Raw genomic sequence first — 20,418 nt, 5'->3', positions numbered from 1 at the left:
TATTTTTTAGTAGAGATGGGGTTTCACTGTGTTAGCCAGGATGGTCTCGATCTCCTGACCTCGTGATCCGCCCGTCTCGGCCTCCCAAAGTAAATTTTTTAAAAATTAAAATATTGACAATGCACTTGTTAAACACTACTATTTGTCCCTCTATCTAATGATGATGCCAATTACTGTGATTATTTCTAACTGAACTATGAGGTCAACAAGGATTACTGGTTATGTTTTTAGTGTTTTAATATGAACATCTTATTCAGATAGTTCGTGGTAGCTTTAGATCTAAATATTTCAGCTGTCATGAAAAATTGTGAGACTCTGAAGCAGACAAAAAGGATTTCTGGATGTCTTATCTAGTGAACCCTTCTGAGTTATCTAACATGACCTTGGAACAAGCCACTATGTCTCAATTAGATTACTGCAACAGCCTCCTAGCTGGTCTCTTTGCTTCCCCATTAAAGCAACCAGTGACAGGATTTACATTTTAAAAGGACCATGACATTCCTCTGCTCTAAAACTGCCTATAAAGTATGATCTATATTTTTATTTTTAATTGCTCTAAAAATAAGTGACAGTTCAGGCCAGGCACAGTGGCTCACCCCTGTATTCCTAGCACTTTGAGAGGCTGAGGCAGGCAGATTGCTTTAGCCCAGGAGTTCAAGACCAGCCTAGGCAACATGGCAAAGCCCCATCTCTACAAAAAAATACAAAAATTAGCCAGGCGTAGTAGCGCATGTCTGTAGTCCCAGCTACTCGGGAGACTGAGGTAGGAGAATCATGTTAGCTATGGAGGTTGAGGCTGCAGTGAGCCGAGATCAAGCCACTGCACTCCAGCCTGGGCATCAAAGTGAGATCCTGTCTCAAAAACAAACAAACACACACACAAACAAAAAAACAGTTCAAAGCAATAACATTAACAATGTATTAGGTGTTTATAGCATATACAACAGTAATATATTACAATAATGACACAGGGATGAGAAAGAAGAATTAAGAATATAATGTTATCAGGTCCTTAGATGACAGGTGAAGTTGTGTAATATTAGAAGGTAGACTCAAATTATTTAAAAATATTTGCTGTAAAACCCAACATAACCATTAAGTAAGTTTTTGAAGAAGAGGTATAAATATAAGTCAATAAAGGAAATTAAGTGGAATTATAAAATTGCTAAAAAGAAAAAGAGGTAATAAGAAAAAAAGAACAAATGGAGTAGAAATCAGCTAGCAAGATGAGAGATTTTGATCCAACTGTATCAATAATCCCTTTCAATGTGAATGGTCCAAATATGGCAGTTAAAAGAGACTGACAGACTGGATTAAAAAGCAAAAACCAACTACATGCTGTCTACAAAAACTCATTTTAAATATACAGCCTTGATAAGCTAAAAGAAAAGAGATAAATCTTTACAATGAAACACTAACCAAATGAAAGCTAGAGTAGCTATATTAATTTGAGATGAAGTAGATTTCAGAACAAGGAAAACTATTAGAGATAAAGGAAGACATCAGAGTCGGACATGGTGACTTGTGTCTGTAATCCCAGCTACTCAGGGGGCCTAGGTGGGAGGATTACTTGGGCCCTAGGAGTTTGAGGCTGCAGTGAGCTATGACTGCACCACTGTACCCCAGACTGCGTGACAGAGCAAGAACCCCTCTCTTAAAAAAAAAATGAGGGACATCACATAATAATGAAAGATTCTCCAAGAAGATATAACAATCCTAAATGTGTATGCACATAATAACAGAGCTTCAAAATACATGAGACAAAACCTGACAGGATCTGAAAAGAGAACAGACAAATCCACAATTACAGTTGGAGACTTCAACACTCCTCTCTCATTGATTTATGGAACAAGTAGGCAGAAAATCAGCAAGGATACAAATAACCTGAATAGCACTATCAACCAACTTGACCTAGTGGACATTTATAGAAAATTCAACCAAGCAACAGCAGATTACACATTCTTCTCAGATGCACATAGACTATTCACCAAGATAAGCCATATTGTGCCATAAAACACATTTTAATAAAGAAAACAGAAATCATACAAATGCGCATTCTTGGACCATAACAGGATTTAGAAATCAATAATAGAAATATACCTGGACAGTCCCCAAATGTTTGGAAATTAAACAATTATACTTCTTAATAATCTGTGGATCACTAAAAAAATATTTTTAACTAAATCAGGGGTCAACATACTTTTTCTGTAAAGGGCCAGACAGGAAATATTTCAGGCTTTGTGTATCATAACATAATAGATAAAAGGATGAGTGGCCAGGTGCAGTGGCTTATGCCTGTAATCCCAGCACTTCGGGAGGCTGAGCGGGCAGATCACCTGATGTCAGGAGTTTGAGACTAGCCTGGCCAACATGGTGAAACCCCATCTCTACTGAAAATACAAAACTTAGCTGGGCGTTGTGGCAGGCACCTGTAATCCCAGCTACTCGGGAGACTGAGGCAGGAGAATCGCTTGAACCCGGGAGGCGGAGGTTGCAGTATGCCACTGCACTCCAGCCTGGGTGACAAGAGCAAAACTCCATCTCAAAAAAAAAGAAAGAAAAAAAAAGAATGAGTGTGGCTGTGCTCCAATAAGACTTCATTTATTAAAGCGCGCAGTGGGCCACATTTTGCCAAACTCTGAATTAAATAAAAATGAAAATACAACATATCAAAATTTGTGAGATGCACCTAAAGCAGTGCTTAAAGGAAAAATTGTAACATTGAATAACAAATATAGTCAGTCCTCATTATATGCAGATCCCTTCATTTCAAATTTACCTACTTGCTAAAATTCATTTGTAACTCCCCAAATCAATGCTTGCAGTGCTTTCATGGTTATTTGTGGACATGCACAGTGGCAAAAAATTTGCATTGCCTGACGTGTGTGCTCCCAGCTGAGGTTGAACAAGGTGACACTCCGCCTTTTTGTTTCAGCTATTGTACTATAAGAAAGTGTCCTTTGTGAAGTCTAGGTAGTGCCATATTTTTCACATTTTTGTGCTTTTTGTTGGTGATTTTGCCTGTTTAAAATATCCCCTAGGTCAGGCACAGTGGCTCATGCCTGTAATCTCAGCACTTTGGGAGGTTGAGGAGGGAGGATTGCTTGAGGCCAGGTGTTCGAGATCAGCCTGGGTAACACGGCAAGACCCCAACTCTACAATATTGTTTAAAGAAAAATAGCTGGGGGCTGGGTGTGGTGGCACATGCCTGTAATCCCAGCACTTTGGGAGTCTGAGTTGGGTGGATCACCAGAGCCCAGGAGTTCAAGACCAGCCTGGGCAACAAAGCAAGACCTTGTCTCCTTTATGTTAAAAAAAAAAAAAAAAAAATAGCTGGGCATGGTAGAGTGCACCTGTAGTCCTAGCTCCTTGGGAGTCTGAGGTGGGAGGATCACCTGAGCCCATGAGTTTGAGGTTACAGCGAGCTACGGTCACACCATTGCACTCTAGCCTGGGTGACAGAGCAAGACCCTGTCTCCAATAAAATAAAACAGCCCCCAAACGCAGTGCTGAAGTGCTATCTAATGGCTCCTAAACTGAGGAAGGCTGTGCTGTGCCTCGGGAGACAATGTGTTAGATAAGCTTTTCTCCAGCATGAGTTCTAGTGCTGTTGGCTGTGAGTTCAATGTTAATGAATCAACAGTATATACTAAATAATGTATCTTTAAACAGAAACACACATTAAACAAAGTTATGTCCTGGGCCAGGCACGGTGGCTCACACCTATAATCCCAGCACTTTGGGAGGCCGAGGCGGGCAGATCACCTGAGGTCAGGAGTTCGAGACCAGCCTGACCAACATGGAGAAACCCCATCTCTACTAAAAATACAAAATTAGCCGGGCAAGGTGGTGCATGCCTGTAATCTCAGCTACTCGGGAGGCTGAGGCAGGAGAATCACCTGAACCCAGGAGGCCGGGGTTGCGGTGAGCCGAGATCATGCCATTGCACTCCAGCCTGGGCAATAAGAGCAAAACTCCGCCTTAAAAAAAAAAAAAAAGTATGTATGAAAACCTACAACTGACGGCTGGGCGTGGTGGCTCACGCCTGTAATTCTAGCACTTTGGGGGGCTGAGGCGGGCGGATCACCTGAGGTCAGGAGTTTGAGAACAGCCTGACCAACATCAGGAAACCCTGTCTCCACTAAAAATACAAAATTAGCTGGGCATGGTGGTGCATGCCTGTAATCCCAGTTACTCGGGAGGCTGAGGCAGGAGAATCACTGCCTCAGCCTCCCAAAGTGCTGGGACTACAGGAGGGAGGGAGGGAGGGAGGGAGGGAGAGAGACAGAGAGACAGAGAGAGAGAGAGAACTTACAACTGACATAAATCCTTTTAAAATTTTAATTTAATTTATTTTTTTTTAAGAGATGGGGGTCTCATTTTGTACAGACTGGTCTTGAACTCTTGGCTTCAAGCAATCTTCCTGCCTTGGCCTCCCAAATTGCTGGGATAACAGGCATGAGCAACTGTGCCTAGACCTGCAATCATTTTTTTGTTGTTGTTGTTGTTGTTGTTGTTTTGAGACAGGATCTCCTTAGGTCACTCCCCACCAGGCTGGAGTGCAGTGGTGTGATCTCAGCTAACTGCAACCTCTGCCTCCCAGGCTCAAGTGATCCTCCCACCTCAGTCTCCCAAGTAGCTGGGACCACAGGCACACACCATCATACACCCAGCTAATTTTTGTACTTTTTTGTAGAGATGAGGCTTTGCCTTGTTGCCCACGCTGGTCTCGAATTCCTGGGCTCAAGTGATCCACCTGCCTCGGCCTCCCAAAATGCTGGGACTACAGGCATGAGCCACTGCACCCAGCCACTGACATCATTCTTTTTTTTTTTTTTTTTTTGAGATGGAGTATTGCCCTGTCTCCTAAGCTGGAGTGCAGTGGCGCGATCTTGGCTCACTGCAACCTCCACCTCCTGGGCTCAAGTGATTCTCCTGCCTCAGCCTCCCGAGTAGCTGGGATTACAGGCAAGTGCCACCACGCCCAGCTAATTTTTTGTATTTTTAGTAGAGATGGGGTTTCACCATGTTGGCCAGGCTGGTCTCAAACTCCTGGCCTCAAGTGATCCACCCACCTCGGCCTCCCAAAGTGCTGGGATTACAGGCATGAACCACCACGCCCAGCCTCCTTACATCATTCCTAATGGTGAGACTGAACACTTACAGAATAGTGATGGAGGGCATCTTTGCCTCGCTCCTGAGATCAGCCTCCAGAGTAGCTGGGGCAACAGGCGCGTGACACCATGCTCGGCTCATTTTTTTTTTCCTTTTTGTAGAGACAAAGTCTCATTATGTTGCCTAGGCTGGTTTTGAACTCCTGGGCTCAAGCAATCCTCCTGCCTCGGCCTCCCAAAGTGTTGGGATTACAGGCATGAGCCACCACGCCTGGCCTATCTTGACAACTTTCCTGTGAATCTAAAATTATTCCAAAATTAAAAGTTGATTTAAAAAACACAATGAGATACCATGACACACCTATTAGAAAACTGACAATACTAAATGCTAGCACATTACCCAAGTGATTTTAAAAGTTATGTACACTCAAAAACCTAAACACAATGCAGGTTCCTCAAAAAACTAAAAATAGAACTACAACATGATCCAGCAATTCCACAACTAGGTACAGATCCAAAAGAAAGGAAATTAATATGTCAAAGAGATATTTGCACTCATGATCACTGCAGCACTATTCACAACTGTCAAAATATGAAACTGGCCCATCAACAGATAAATAGATAAAGAAAATGTGTTACATTTATACAATGGAATATTATTAAGTCATAAAAAGAATGAAATCCTGTCATTTGCAACAACATGGGTGGAACTAGGGACCATTAGGTTAAGTGAAATAAGCCAAGCACAGAAAGACAAATATCACATGCTCTCACTCATATGTGGGGGCTAAAAAAGTGGATCACGTGAAGATAGAGAGTAGATCGGTGGTTATCAGAGGCTGGAAAAGGGGACGGTGGGGTGAGAGGGAATGTGGAGAAAAAAAGAGAATGTAAATGTATTTATTACCACTGAACTGTATACTTATAAATGGCAAAGATGGTAAATTATGTATGTATATTTTACCTCAATAAAAAAACACACAAATGTTTATAGTGTCTTTATTCATAATTGGCAAAAACTGGAAACAAGCAGGATGTCCAATAATTGAATGGAAAAACAAACTGGTACATCAATACAAGGAATACTATTCAGCAATAAAAAGGAACAAGTTAGCTGGGAGCGGTGGCTCATGCCCGTAATCCCAACACTTTGGGAGGCTGAGGCGGGTGGATCGCCTGAGGTCAGGACTTCGAGACCAGCCTGGCCAGCATGGTGAAACCCCATCTCTACTAAAAATACAAAAATTAGTTGGGTGTGGTGGCAGGCACCTGTAATCCCAGCTACTTGGGAAGCTGAGGCAGGAGACTCGCTTGAACCCAGGAGGCGGAGGTTGCAGTGAGCCAAGATCGCACCATTGCACCCCAGCCTGGGCAACAGAGCGAGACACTTTGTCAGAAAAAAGAAAAAAAAAAAGGAACAAGTTATCAAGTCACCTAGCAAGAAGGCTGAATCACAAATGCATTTTAATAAATGAAGCCAGACTCAAAAGGCTACATATTGTATGATTCCATTTATGGGACACTCTGGAAAAGACAAAATCATAAGGATAGGAGACAAATCAGTTGCCAGGAGTTGTGGTTGACTGACTAAAGGGGCCACACAAGGGAAATTTTTAGGGAGAACTGTTTTCTATGGTACTGGGGTGATAAACGGGGTGGTGGACTTAATGCACTCATCAAAACTCATGCCAAATGAATGTTACTGTATGCAAATTTTAAAAAATTAACCAAGATGTCATGGTATCCAAGGATGGAATGCAGCTTGTGACAAATGAATCTAACAGTATTATAAATGTGTGCCAATACTTCAATGAAGGGGATAAGGGAAAAAGGAGCTGACCTCAGGACTTTGGAAAACTGTTTTGAGTGGCTACTGTAAGGCTAAAGACAAGACTATACAATACCAACTGCACTCTAGTTGGTAAATAAGTTTCTCACAGGGGTATGGGTTAGTAATTCTAAAACTATATTATATTTATACTAGGGAAAAACAAATAAGTGAATAAAATGTACATAATGAAAGCCAGGTTTCTCACTTTCAGAGTAAGAAGTCGCAAAAAAGCAAGGGAAGGGATGCTAGAATGAACTCTGTGGTGCCGGATTAGGGTCAGAGGTATTTTAATAGATAGATAGATACAGGATTATAGATGTGTGTGTATATACAGGTTAATAGTCATGCATGTACTTTTTACCTTTGTCTGTTGAAAAGGCCTAGAACCAGTGGTATTCCATTAGCAAAGGACACACCTAGCACCCAGATCTTGGCTTCTAACTATCATTCTAGAATAAAAGAAACCAGGGTTCCTTAGAGAAATGGTTGATACTAGTTCTGGAGCAAGGAAAAATACAGGATGAGCCTGGAGCATCTTGTAGGGCCAGAAAGTAAGGAAGTGTTCAAAATTCAAAAGGATGGGGCATGTCAAAGGGACAAAAAAGCCAACCTAAAAGAGCTCCAGATGGTTAAAACCAGAACAATTTGATAGTATTGGATTATAACTTAAAGAATAAAATACACACCCATGAGAAATAAATGACTGAATAAATGGGAAGAAGGGACAAATTTTTCTTTATTTTTTCTTTTTCTTTTTTTTTGAGACAGAGTCTCACTCTGTCACCCAGGCTGGAGTGCAGTGGCATGATCTCAGCTCGCTGCAACCTCCACCTCCCAGGTTCAAACGATTCTCCTGCCTCAGCCTCCCGAGTAGCTGGGACTATGGGTGTGTGCCACCATGTCCAGCTAATTTATCTATTTTTAGTAGAGATGGGATTTCACCATGTTGGCCAGGATGGTCTTGACCTCTTGACCTCGTGATCCTCCTGCCTTGGCCTCCCAAAGTGCTGGGATTATAGGCGTGAGCCACCACGCCCAGTCAGGACAAATCTTTCTTACAGAATTCCAAATAATGTATGTGGATATTCCTGTCTCCCGATGTTAGAGCTTAATTCTCCTCTCCTTGATTGTGTGTTGATCTTAGTGACTCATTTTCAAGTGGAAAGGGAAACATGGAAACTTTACAGCAGAGAAATCTGGCAGATACCACCTCATATTGACATCATGTGCCCTGTGATGTCATGGATGAGAAGGGCACTTCCTCTTCCTAAAAACCTATAACCCTAGTCTAACCAGAGGAAAATGTCAGATAAACATAAATTGAGGAACATTCTACAAAATAATTGACCGCTACTATTCAAAAGTTTCAAGATTATGAGAAACAAGGAAAAACTGAAGAAATGTCACATCTGTCACAGGAAATTAAGGAGACATGGCAACAAAAAGCAATGTGGGATCTTGGACTGAATTCTGGAACTGAAAAAGGACATAAGTTGAAAAACTGGTAAAATTTGAATAAAGTCTGTAGTTTAAGTTAGCATTTTACCAATGTAAATTTCTTAGCTTTGACAAATGTACTATGGTTATGTTAACATTTAGGGAAGCTGGGTAAGGGATATACAGAAACTTTCTGTACTATCTTTGCAATTTTTCTGTAAACCTAAAATCATTCCAATATAAAAAGTTTATTTCAAAAAAGCCCACAAATGTCCAGTAGCATCTCATCTCACTCAGACTACTATAGAAGCCAAAGTCTCTACAGTGGCCTACAAGGCCCTACATTATCTGACTCTCTCTCTACTACTTCTCGGACCTCATCTACTATGTTTGTTGAATAACTGAATGAATTATTCCCTAAAACAAAATAACCCAAGTCTGACTAATCTGGAGAACTATCAAAAAAGGAATATTCCAAGGGTACATCTCAAAGATTTCTGAATTAGGCTTTCTGGGGAGGGAGTAGAAAATTTGTTTATTGGCTGGTCTCGGTGGCTTATGCCTGTAATCTCAGCACTTTGGGAGGCTGAGGTGGATGAATTGCATGAGCCCAGGAGTTCGAGACTAGCCTGGGCAACATGGCAAAATGCTGTCTCTACAAAAAATCAAAAATTAACTGGGTATGGTGGCGCACGACTGTAGTTCCAGCTACCTGGGAGGCTGAGGTGAATGGATTGCTTGAGCCCAGGAGTCAGAGGCAGGAGGATTGTTTGAGCCCCGGAGACAGAGGTTGCAGTGAGCCAAGACTGCATCACTGCACTCTAGCCTGGGCAACAGAGTGAGACCCTGTCAAAAAAAAGAGAGGAGAGGAGAGGGGAGGGGAGGGGAGGGGAAATTTGTTTATGTATTTATGTATTTGAGACAAGGTCTCACTCTGCTGCCCAAGCTGGAGTGCAGTGGAGCGATCATGGGTCACTGCAGCCTTAACCTCCCTGGGCTCAGGTGATCCTCCCACCTCAGCCTCCAAGTAGCTAGGACTACAGGTGCACACCATCACATGCAGCTAATTTTTGTAGAGACAGGGTTTTGCCATGTTGCCCAGGCTGGTCTTGAACTCCTAGGCTCAAGCGATCCGCCTGCCTCAGCCTCCCAAAGTGCTGGAATTACAGGTGTGAGCCACTGTGCCTGGCTGAAAATGTACATTTTTAAAAGCACCCTGGATGATTCTGAGAATTATTCAGATTTGGAGATCCTCATGATGGGAAACAATGAATTCTCTTATTAAGCAGTCAAATAGCTTTATTAAATATTAAAAATAAATGTGACTATTGCAACTAAAGAGGAAAATTGAGAGACTCTGAGGTGCAAATTATTTAAGATACATGGGAATTCTCAAAAAAATATATAATAAATAAGACCACCCTTAGTTCAGTACAGTGGTTCTCAACTGGGAGCAATTTTGCCTCCTTCCCACACCCCTGGGGACATCTGGCAACATCTGGAAACATTTTTGGTTACCACAACTGGGGTGGTGGTTTATTGGCATCTAATGGGTACAGGCCAGAGATGCTGCCAAACATCTTGTAAGGTATAGGACAGCCTCTCATAACAAAGAATTACCTGGCCTAAAATGTCTGTACTGCCACAGTTGAGAAACCCTGCCTTAGGATGACTGATGGCCGCTTTTAGATAAGGGCCCAGTCCATCCAACTCCTGCTAGAATATCACCACTGCCAGCCTACTCACTATTCCACAGGAATCAATGCATTGCTGAGCAGCTTAAAAGTTTTCCCCAACTTTTTATTTTGAAAATTTCTATACATTATAGAAGAGTTGAAAGAATAGCATAAATATGCATTTGCCCTTCACCTACACCCACCAAAAGTTAACATTTGTCCCCATTTGCTTTATTACAAAATAAACACCATCTATCTGCACATATATGCTTTGTTTTGCTGAGTCATTTGAAAGTAGCAGACATAAGAACACTTCAGCATGTATCTCCTGCATAACCACACCACCATTATCATACCAAAGGATATTAACGATAATTCTATCTCATCTTCAAACTTCCCCACTTGTCCCAAATATGCCTTTTACAGCTCACTCCAACCCAATCTAAGATCCAATCAAGGTTCACTCATTGCATTTAGTTATGTCTCTTTAGTTTCTTAATCCAGAATAATTCCCCCATCTTTTTTGTTTTCCATTATACTGTCTGAAGAGACCTAGCCAGTTGTCTTGTAGAAGGTCTTCTATTTTGGATTTGTCTTATTTCCTTATGGTGTCATTTAACATATTTATTTTCTTCCTACAAACTAGAAGTCTTGGCTCAATTAGATTCAGGCTACTTTGGCAAGAACACTCTACATGTGATGTTGTGTATTTTTTTCACTGCATCACATCACAAATAACACACGTCAGGCTGTCCATCAAAGATGCTGTTTGATCACCGGGTTAACATGGTGATCACCAAATCTCTGCTGTAAAGGTTTCCCCCTTTGAATTAGGATGTATAAATATCCTCTTTTTTTGAGACAGAGTCTTGCTCTTTCACACAGGCTGGAGTGCAGTGGCGCGATCTTGGCTCATTGCAACCTCTGCCTCCCAGGTTCAAGCAATTATCTGCCTCAGCCTCCCGAGTAGCTGGGATTACAGGCACCTGCCATCACACCGGCTAATTTTCATATTTTTAGTAGAGACGGGGTTTCACCATGTTGGCCAGGCTGGTCTCAAACTCCTGACCTCATGATCCACCCGCCTTGGCCTCTCAAAGTGTTGGGATTACAGGCATAAGCCACCACACGCAGCCAAATATCCTACTTCTTAGCAACTTTTACCCCAATAGTTTTAGCACCCACTGATAATCTTTGTCTGAAATAATTATTACATTGGGGTTGGAAATGGTGATTTCCAAAGTCCATCATTCCTTCTGCATCTTTTAGCTCACAATATTCTGTAAACAGCAGATGAACATTCTTTTCTTCCCTCCCCTTTTTGTTTAACAATATGGATGCATAGATTTCTGTTGCTAAATCATTACCTTCATTCTTCTTCTCTTTTTTGGGGACAAGGTCTTGCTCTGTTGCCCAGGCTGCAGTGCAGTGGCGTGAGCATAACTCACTGCAGCCTCAAGCTCCTGGGCTCCAGCGACCTCCCACCTCAGCTCCTGAGTAGCTGGGACTACAGGTGTGCATCATCCCTAGCTAATTTTTGTATTTTTTGTAGAGACAGGGTCTTGCTACGTTGCCCAGGTGGGTTTCAAACTCCTGGCTTTAAGCAATCCTTCCACCTCACCCTCCCAAAATGCTGGGATTACAGGGGTTAAGCACTACATCTAGTCCCAGTATTCTTTTTAATTGTTAAATTGTCCCGAATTTGGCCCATGGAAACTCCTTCAAGCTGGCTCCTAAGATCTTTTGATATGAACTCATCAGTCTTTGAATACCTCCTATAGGCATCTCTGGTTTTTAAGACTTGTTTGTATGATATTTATTTGCTGAAATTCCTGCAACATCTGCTTACTGTTTTTAGTTCTACTTTTTGCAGCAATAGAACATTTTACTTCTTCCATGTGGAATTTTCTGTTACTTAAATGCAGATACTATATTTGGGTTGGAACAATTCTGTAATACTACTTCACTAACATCACACAAGTACATAAATCATTAATTTAGCCCTACCGATAGGCTCACTTTATTCCTAACTCTCACACTTTAGTATGTCCAATACACTTATTACCTGATTCAATTTCCAAAAGCTGCTAAGAGGTTAAAGGTTCACTTTCAAGCTTCCAAATGTTCCCACATCAAAATGGTTGCATTAAAGGGGCCAGGTCAGAATTTCCTACATATATTCTGGGGTAGAGTCATGCAGGGGTCACAGCAAGTCCTTGCTACCACTACAGTAACCACAAAAGTATTATCAAATACTGCATTAATACTTACCAGCTGAGTTACACCCAGCATTACTTATTATCCTAACAATCCTCTAACATTTGCATACAGATTTTTGCAGTTTATTATAATGTTTTTATACATAAAGAGCACATAAAATGCAGATGGGCCCTCTCTCTAGGGTATACCCAATCAACACTGCATATTACTATACATATTTGCTCAGGCCAGTCAAGGAAAGCCTGATGAGCCTTGAGCAAACAATGTATCCACTCTGAACAGGTAAAGAGTACTCTGTCCTCTAGAATCAATACACCTTCAAATACAGGTAGGCAGACAGTAACCCTTCAGGTGGGCACACATACTCAAGTTCCTCTCTTTGAAGACCTATATCCAGTATCTGAAATTTATTGGTGGCATTTACCCATTAGGGAAAACAATTCTAATTATACACAGGAAGTTAATCAATCATATTAAATACATAAAATAGTATACCACTTTATATTTCTTATTTCTTTTCTGGTATGATTAAAGCACACTGAAGATAGAAAGAATCTTTATCAAGTGCTTTGCAACTCTGAGCAGGGAGTATGAAATATTTACTCACACTATAAAGGTACAATGATAATACAATAATTAAAATAATAAGATACATAATAAAATGTGACTTTCAGTACTAAGAACAGAGGATAGGGGAAAAAAAAGGATAGAAAAAAAAGGGAAAAAAATTAGTTAACTAATTTCTAGTTAGTTATCTAGGGCTCCTTGAGTGATGTGAAATTTTGACATTTCTGAACAATAACAGAAAAAAAAGAACAAATGAGAAAGAGAAGCAATGTAAAAGAAATGTTAAAGGCAAAAGTAAATCAAATTGGTATGTAAAGAAAATATCCACAAAAGTATACCAATCATCCAGAAGGTACCTTTGTTCAGAAGAGGAAGGAAGTCAGGTGCTTTTTCCCGAAAAACCCTTTGAGCATCCTCAGCTTTCATGGACGCTTCCTTTGTCTGAACTAGGAAAAAGCCTTTACCAACCATCTGTGAAAATAAAATTTCATTGAGATTTTAAAATGAACTTCTGAGACTAAAACAATGATTTCCTATTCTAGTATTTCTCTGTATAAAATGCAACAACAGCACACTGATTTTTGTTTTAATTATAAGTCTAATTCAGGGTGTTTGCTATAATAAGTTCTCACTATATATATGAGATTCTTTCTTACAGATGGGTGGTTCTGGTTTAGTACTGCAGTTAAGAGTAAGGGTCAAATAAATGTGAATTATCTCTCAAGTTTAAAACATGATTAAAATTTTTCTACGACCAGATGGAAGTTTTAGTTTGGTGATACTGCGAATGTCCAATAAGAAGAGAATGGTTAAGTAAACTATGGTACAGTCACATGACGAAATGCCATAGTTCATTACATTTATCATAGTTCATTAAATACAACAAAGATGTTATAATAAAATGAGGAAAAGCTTATGTAATAATGTTAATTTTACTTTTATTTATTTATTTTTCTTTTCTTTTCTTTTTTTTTTTTTTTGAGACAGGGTGTCACTCTGTTGCCCAGGCTGGAATGTAGTGGTGCAATCATAGCTCACTGCAGCCTGAAACTCCTGGGCTCAAACGATTCTCCCACCTCGGCCTCCCAAGCAGCTAGGACTACAGGCCTGTGCCACCATGCCCGGCTAATTTTTAAAATTTTTTTGTAGAGACAGGTTCTGGCCATGTTGCCAGGCTGATCCTGAACTCCTGGGCTCAAGCCATCCTCCTGCCTCAGCCACCCAAGATGCTGGAATTAAAAGCATGAGCCACTGTACCTGGCCAATAATGTTATTTTTAAAAGGCATGATACAAATTTATATAGAATAGCACAATAATGGTAGATCACAATTATGGAGCTCTTACTATGTGGCAGGCAGTTTTATGTACTTTACATATATATATTTAACCCTGTCATGAAGTAGGTATCATTACCCTCATTGTACAGATGTGAAAACTAAGGCGCACAGTGATTAAGGAACTTGCCCAAGGACATTTAACAATTAAGTGACAGAACTGTGATTCAAACCTAGTTAATCCGATTACAGACTAAATAAATTTAAAAATTATTCCTAAAAAGATTATTCAAGGTATGGCACAATTATGTATTGATTTTAAACTTATTTTACTCTTTCTTATTTCTATAATTCTCCACAATGAGGACATATTAATTTTTAAAGTAATTATGAAAGTAGTTTTTAAAAATGCAAAGTCAGCCCAGCATCATGGCTCACACCTGCATTCCGAGCACTCTGAGAGGCCAAGTTGGGAGGATTGCTTGAGACTAGGAGTTTGAGACCAGCCTGGGAAACACAGCAAGACCCCATCTTTATAAAAAATTTTTAAAAATTAGCCAGGTGTGGTGGTATGTGCCGGTAGTCCTAGCTACTCAGGAGGCTGAGATGGGAGGATCCCTTAAGCCCAGGAGTTAGAGGCTACACTGAGCTATGATCTCACCATTGCACTCCAGCCTGGACAACAGAGCAAAACCTTGTCTCTAAAAAAAAAAAAGTAGTTATTCCAACCACTTAATTTTTAGCAAAGCTTGTTAGGTTTTTAATAATTAAAAGTAACATATATTCTCAACACAGAACATTTGAAAAATAAAAAATAGAAATGAAGAAATATCAACCAGGGTGCTACAACTAAAAGATGCTACTACTGCCATACAGGCATACCCTCCCAGTTTTCTTTTTCTCCCATTACAGAAATAATATATGCTCATTGTTAAATCCACAGAACTACAAAAAAAAAAAAAAACTCTTAATAAAACGACTGTTAACATTTAAGTATCTATAACTTTCCAGATTTACCTACTTAAAAGAATCAGTTACTTACATAATATTCTACAGATTTTCACTTACTTGATTGTGACATTTTCTACATAAAATCAGTTTTAATGGCTGATAGTATTTCATCCTATGGCTACATTATTCCATACTATTCCATCAAATTTTATCAAACTCAAATCCTATTTCAGAATCTTGAAATACCCTCATTCAATGCTGCCTCCAAAAAAAGAAACATACATTTAAAAATTGTAGAGAATTACATGGACATCACTGCCAGATGACTGTAAAATAAAAATATCAGAAACAATTCTACCTCTCTTATTTTCTAGAGTGCTTATCATATTTCATTTTATAAACACAAACTAATATGATTATGATGATTACTTCAAAATAATGTTACCTAAATAATAAACTATACTTTAATATTTCCCCACAGATATTTGGAGAGACTCCTTTTCATGAAAATTCTTCTACTTTTAAAGACTTAAAAATAGTGGTAACTACCCAACTTCAATTTCAGATGATGAAATACTCCCAAACAATTCAAACTATTTTATTCTACTTTATCCTGTACATATCTGTGATGTAGGTAAGAAAAGTCGAGGAATGTGATTTTTATTGTTTGTTTGTTTTTGAGACAGAGTCTTGCTCTCTCGCCCAGGCTGGAGTGCAGTGGTGTGATCTTGGCTTACTGCAACCTCTGCCTCGTGGGTTCAAGCAATTCCCTGCCACAGCCTCCCGAGTAGCTGGGATTACAAGTGTCCACCACCACGCCTGGATAATTTTTGTATTTTTAGTAGAGACGGGGTTTCGCCATCTTGGCCAGGCTGGTCTTGAACTCCTGATCTCATGATCCACCCGCCTCGGCCTCCCAAAGTGCTGGGATTACAGGCGTGAGCCACCACGCCTGGCTGGAATCTGATTTTTACGTGAGAAAACCAAAGTCTAGTAACTTCTCTTGGCTTCCTATGGAGTGTACTTTCTGCTTTACCCAGCCTTTTTAGACTTCCTACCCTCTCTCAAATTGTATACTTCCTATTGCCAAAAAAAAAAAAAAAAAAAAAGTATTTAATGCATTAAAACAATGTGAAACAAAATTCTGTGATCCTCCTGGGGTTTAACAAATATAGAGTTAGCAATCATAGTTTCAGTCTAAGCTGTCCTAAGACACTTGTGTTACGACATGAGAAAGACTCAAGTTTTATTTTTTTATCTCAAGATTCACTAGCTTCTATACATATTTCCCTGTGAACTCATTTCATTTTTTAAAAATGTAATCTCTCAATATAATATGTAAGTCTTTTGTCTTTCAGCATGTTTTGATACCCTCTTCACATGTACTTGGTATTTTATTTTTTGTTTGTTCTCTTCATTCCTTAATTCTGTACTTTCAGAATAAGATAGGATAACTATAGCCAAATAGTCCCTAGACTGGAAGGCCCTAGAGTCCACATGCTTTCAGTCACATTCCTGCTCCACCAGGCATTCAGCAACTTGCCTTTACCACTGAGGCAGCATAACAGCATCATGTTTAAGGGTTAAGGTGTGGCCTACACAGCTAGACTGCCTGGACTGGAATCATGGCTCTGCTGTTTACCAGCTGAATGACCTTTTGCAAGGTACTTACCCTCTTTTGGTCTATTTTTCATATCTGTAAAATGGGGAATAATAGCACTTATTTCATAGAGTTGTTTTGAGTATTGAGTTAATTCATTTAAATTCCTTTCTATAGTGCCTGGCATATAGTAAACACTATGTAAGTGTTAATTATTATTATCGCTGTGGGATTATTGTTTATATTGTATTCCAGGGGATATCTAAAGAACATCATTCTTCCTGGTCATATTCTTTTCAAGGGCACACAACACTCCCATTTCACATACCAGATACCAAAGGTTAAAAGGTTAAGAACATTTGATGACTCATGAAGAAACACTGTTTTGATGGCTTTTCTCTTTAAGCATGCTAAATATTCTTTATGTCCACTCCTCATTACCTACGAAAAAGGAGTTTAACCTAAATAATTACGTATTTTGAAAATTGTATGTAGTTTTTTTTAAAAAAATCACCATACAGCATAATGAAAGCATTTACCTCTCAGATGTTGGATTAACATGTGATCAGATAGCTCAAAAGCCAGAAGCACATTTTTCTATATCTTACCAGATTCATAGAATGTTTTTATCACATAGGCATAAGCAAAAAAGAAAATCTAGAAGTTTTAAAATTATACTTTGACTTCTGTTGGTTTAAAAACTATACCTCAGATATACTTTGTAGATTTCAGACATTTCTACATGGGTTTTCTACATTGTGGAATGTATAGCTATTGAGAGGTATTCATTTTTAATATTTTCCTAAAATCATTCCTTTTGATATGTTCCAACTTTAAAAAAAAAATCCATTCAAAAAGAGACTTGATGAGTTTTCCAGCCAAGCATGGTGGCTCTCACCTATAATCCCAGCACTTTGGGAGGCCGAGGTGAGTAGATTGCTTGAGGTCAGGAATTAGAGACCAGCCTAACCAACATGGCAAAACCCTGTCTCTACTAAAAATACAAAAATTAGCAGGCATGGTGGCGGGCATCTGTAATCCCAGCTACTCGGGAGGCTGAGGCAGGAGAATCGCTTAAACCCGGGAGGCAGAGGTTGCAGTGAGCTGATATGGCGCCACTATACTCCAGTCTGGGAGACAAAGTGAGAATCCGTCTTAAAAAAAAAAAGAGACTTGATGAGTTTTCCATTCACTTCTCCATTTCTGTAAGTTTGGTTTTTAAATTCAAACAGATTCCTCCTGAAGGTACCTGATTAATGCATAATCAATACATCCTACTGCTGTCTTCCCACTGGAGCACCCATCAACTAAGGAACTGCTGCTTCTGGAGCCCCTAACCTCTGTATCTCCAATTATTTTTCAAGCAGAAGCTGCAACCCCAAAAACCCTTCTCTACTCATGAGCTCACCAAGACCCACTGTTCATAAGCCTATGAGTTTTGCCAACCTAGCTTCCATCTCACTCTTCTGCATCAAGCTCCCTTCTATGGCAATAAAGGAAAATAAGGAACATAATGTGGAGGTTGCTGTCACAGTCACAACAGGGTCCAAAAGTTGTATTCCTAAATGTATTTTTGGCTGGGCGTGGTGGCTCATGCCTGTAATCCCAGCACTTTGGGAGGCTGAGGCAGGCAGATCACGAGGTCAAGAAATCGAGATCATCCTGGCCAACATGGTGAAACCCTGTCTCTACTAACAATACAAAAAAAATTAGCTGGGTGTGGTGGCGCACACCTGTAGTCCCAGCTACTTGGGAGGCTGAGGCAGGAGAACTGCTTGAACTCGGGAGGCAGAGGTTGCAGTGAGCCGAGATCGCACCACTGCACTCCAGCCTGGTGACAGAGCGAGACCACGTCTCTCTCTCTCTCTCTCTCTCTCTCTCTCTCTCTCTCTCACACACACACACACACACAAATTGCATTTTCTTACCCCCTAACCAATTAGAACTCCAAAGAAATTTCCCCACTAAATAATTATAAAATGTCACGCTTTACTAAGCAGTACTACTTTTGTGAGCTTCTCTGGAAATCATCTAGTATAATGAAAACTCTTTAAGGGCAGAGAATTTTGTCTATGTATCTTCATCTCCAGCATATACTGTAGTTCATCATTTCTGAGTTGCTATCAATTATAAGATGCATTCCAGATAAGCAAAACCATGGAAAACAAATAGACATCCTATCATCAGTGAAATATAACAGTAACTAGCACATAATAGGTGCTTAATGCTTACTGAATTGAATTTTTTTTTTTAAAGTTTCTTTGGGAAAGTATTTTGAGGCCCAAGCAGTCTACTTACAAACAAATGCTTAATGCTTACTGAATTGAATTACATATATATTTTTAAAGTTTCTTTGAGAAAGTATTTTGAGGCCCCAGCAATCTACTTACAGACGAATCTATTGGGGGAGGGGGTGGTGGCAAAGGATTATAACTTGAGGGTTGCCTGTATTTCCAATAGCCAATTTGAAAAGAATGGAAGTACTCCATAGTGGTCCATTTTTAAATCTAGGTGTATGACTATTTCTCTTCTCTTTGTCCTTACCTCATCAATTAGCTTCCTGGCATTTGCAATAGTATAATCACCAGCAAATAAAACCACTAAGCATGATTCATCGCTGCTCTTCTGTCTCTGACCCCGGGATATTGGAACAATGCTTCTATTGGCTTCTGTGGAAACACGAACAGCTTTGAGCTCTTCAGTAGTAGGTATAGGAACATAGTCCTGAACCACAGCATCTTCTGGAAGAAGGCTCCAGTTGAGTTCTCCTGACACAGGTGTAAAGTCATGAATGTTACTCCAGGTATTGTTGAAGATACTTAGCCCTGCATCTTTGAACTGGAAAGCTAATTCAGGATAGTACCATTGAAAACAGCCAAATTTGATATTTGAGGAAGACTCAATGATGGGTTGAGTGGCACAACACAAAAACACTTCCAGCTTTCTACAATCTCGCACACGAAATTGTTGGCAGGCTAATGTGCACTTGCAATCTCTGCAATTCCGGAAAAACACGCTGCCTTTCACGGGTCCCAGAAAAATTATGCAGTTAGTACAGTCATCAATGGTAATTGTAGCAGAGTGATCAAAAATATAGATGTTACAGTTCTCACAGTCTTGAATGAGAAACTGTTGTCCTGCTACTGTCCCAGGTAAGCGACCTACTGTTTCATCCTTCAGTCCACTGAACATGTAGTCTTTTGGATCAACCTGCAGGAACAAAACACAGACCTTGAGTATTATTAACATTATTCAACAAATATCAACTAAATGCCTATTGGCTGCCAGGCACAGTTCTTAGTGCTGAAATAGAAATTCTTAATCTCAATGACTTTGAAACACAATAAGGAAATGAACAGGACAAATTGTTTCTCTCAATAATAATATAAAACTTGTGATCTTAGTCAATATACACACCTCCCAGAAGACAGATCCATTCTCTTTGCTATTAAATTGTGTTCTGGGCATGAAAGCTAAAGGGTAGCCTCTGTGACACTATGGTTTGAATTTTCCCGTGACTTAACCCAAGTGACACCTACATCATCATTGCTACTGTTAATATTGTCAGTAGGCTTTTAGCCTATTTGGAATTTATATAAGTGAAAAATGTACTAAGCTTTGTAGAGTACCAGGGTCAAAAATATATTTTTAAATGATTGTTTTAATAAAAGGGACTATGAAAAATTCAACTCATATCCTATGTATCTAATGATCTTAACCACAACCTTGCTATTTCAGCTTTCTGAT

General features: G+C 39.7%; 1 protein-coding gene across 1 annotated transcript in view; it reads right to left on the bottom strand.

The window, feature by feature from the left end:
- The window catches only part of RP2 (retinitis pigmentosa 2 (X-linked recessive)), a 44,510-nt gene that overhangs the window by 8,918 nt on the left and 15,174 nt on the right, over positions 1–20,418 (bottom strand). Inside the window, exons 2-3 of the mRNA XM_011982825.1 lie at positions 19,216–19,881; positions 13,202–13,316 (exon numbers count right to left, since the gene is read on the bottom strand). Coding sequence (XP_011838215.1) covers positions 13,202–13,316; positions 19,216–19,881 — 781 coding nt within the window. The remainder of the gene's footprint in view (positions 1–13,201; positions 13,317–19,215; positions 19,882–20,418) is intronic.

Source organism: Mandrillus leucophaeus, unplaced genomic scaffold, assembly GCF_000951045.1.
Source record: "Mandrillus leucophaeus isolate KB7577 unplaced genomic scaffold, Mleu.le_1.0 Scaffold243, whole genome shotgun sequence".
Taxonomy (NCBI): Eukaryota; Metazoa; Chordata; class Mammalia; order Primates; family Cercopithecidae; genus Mandrillus; species Mandrillus leucophaeus.
Note: the sequence above shows the minus strand (reverse complement) of the source record. Positions and strands in the feature narration are given on the sequence as shown.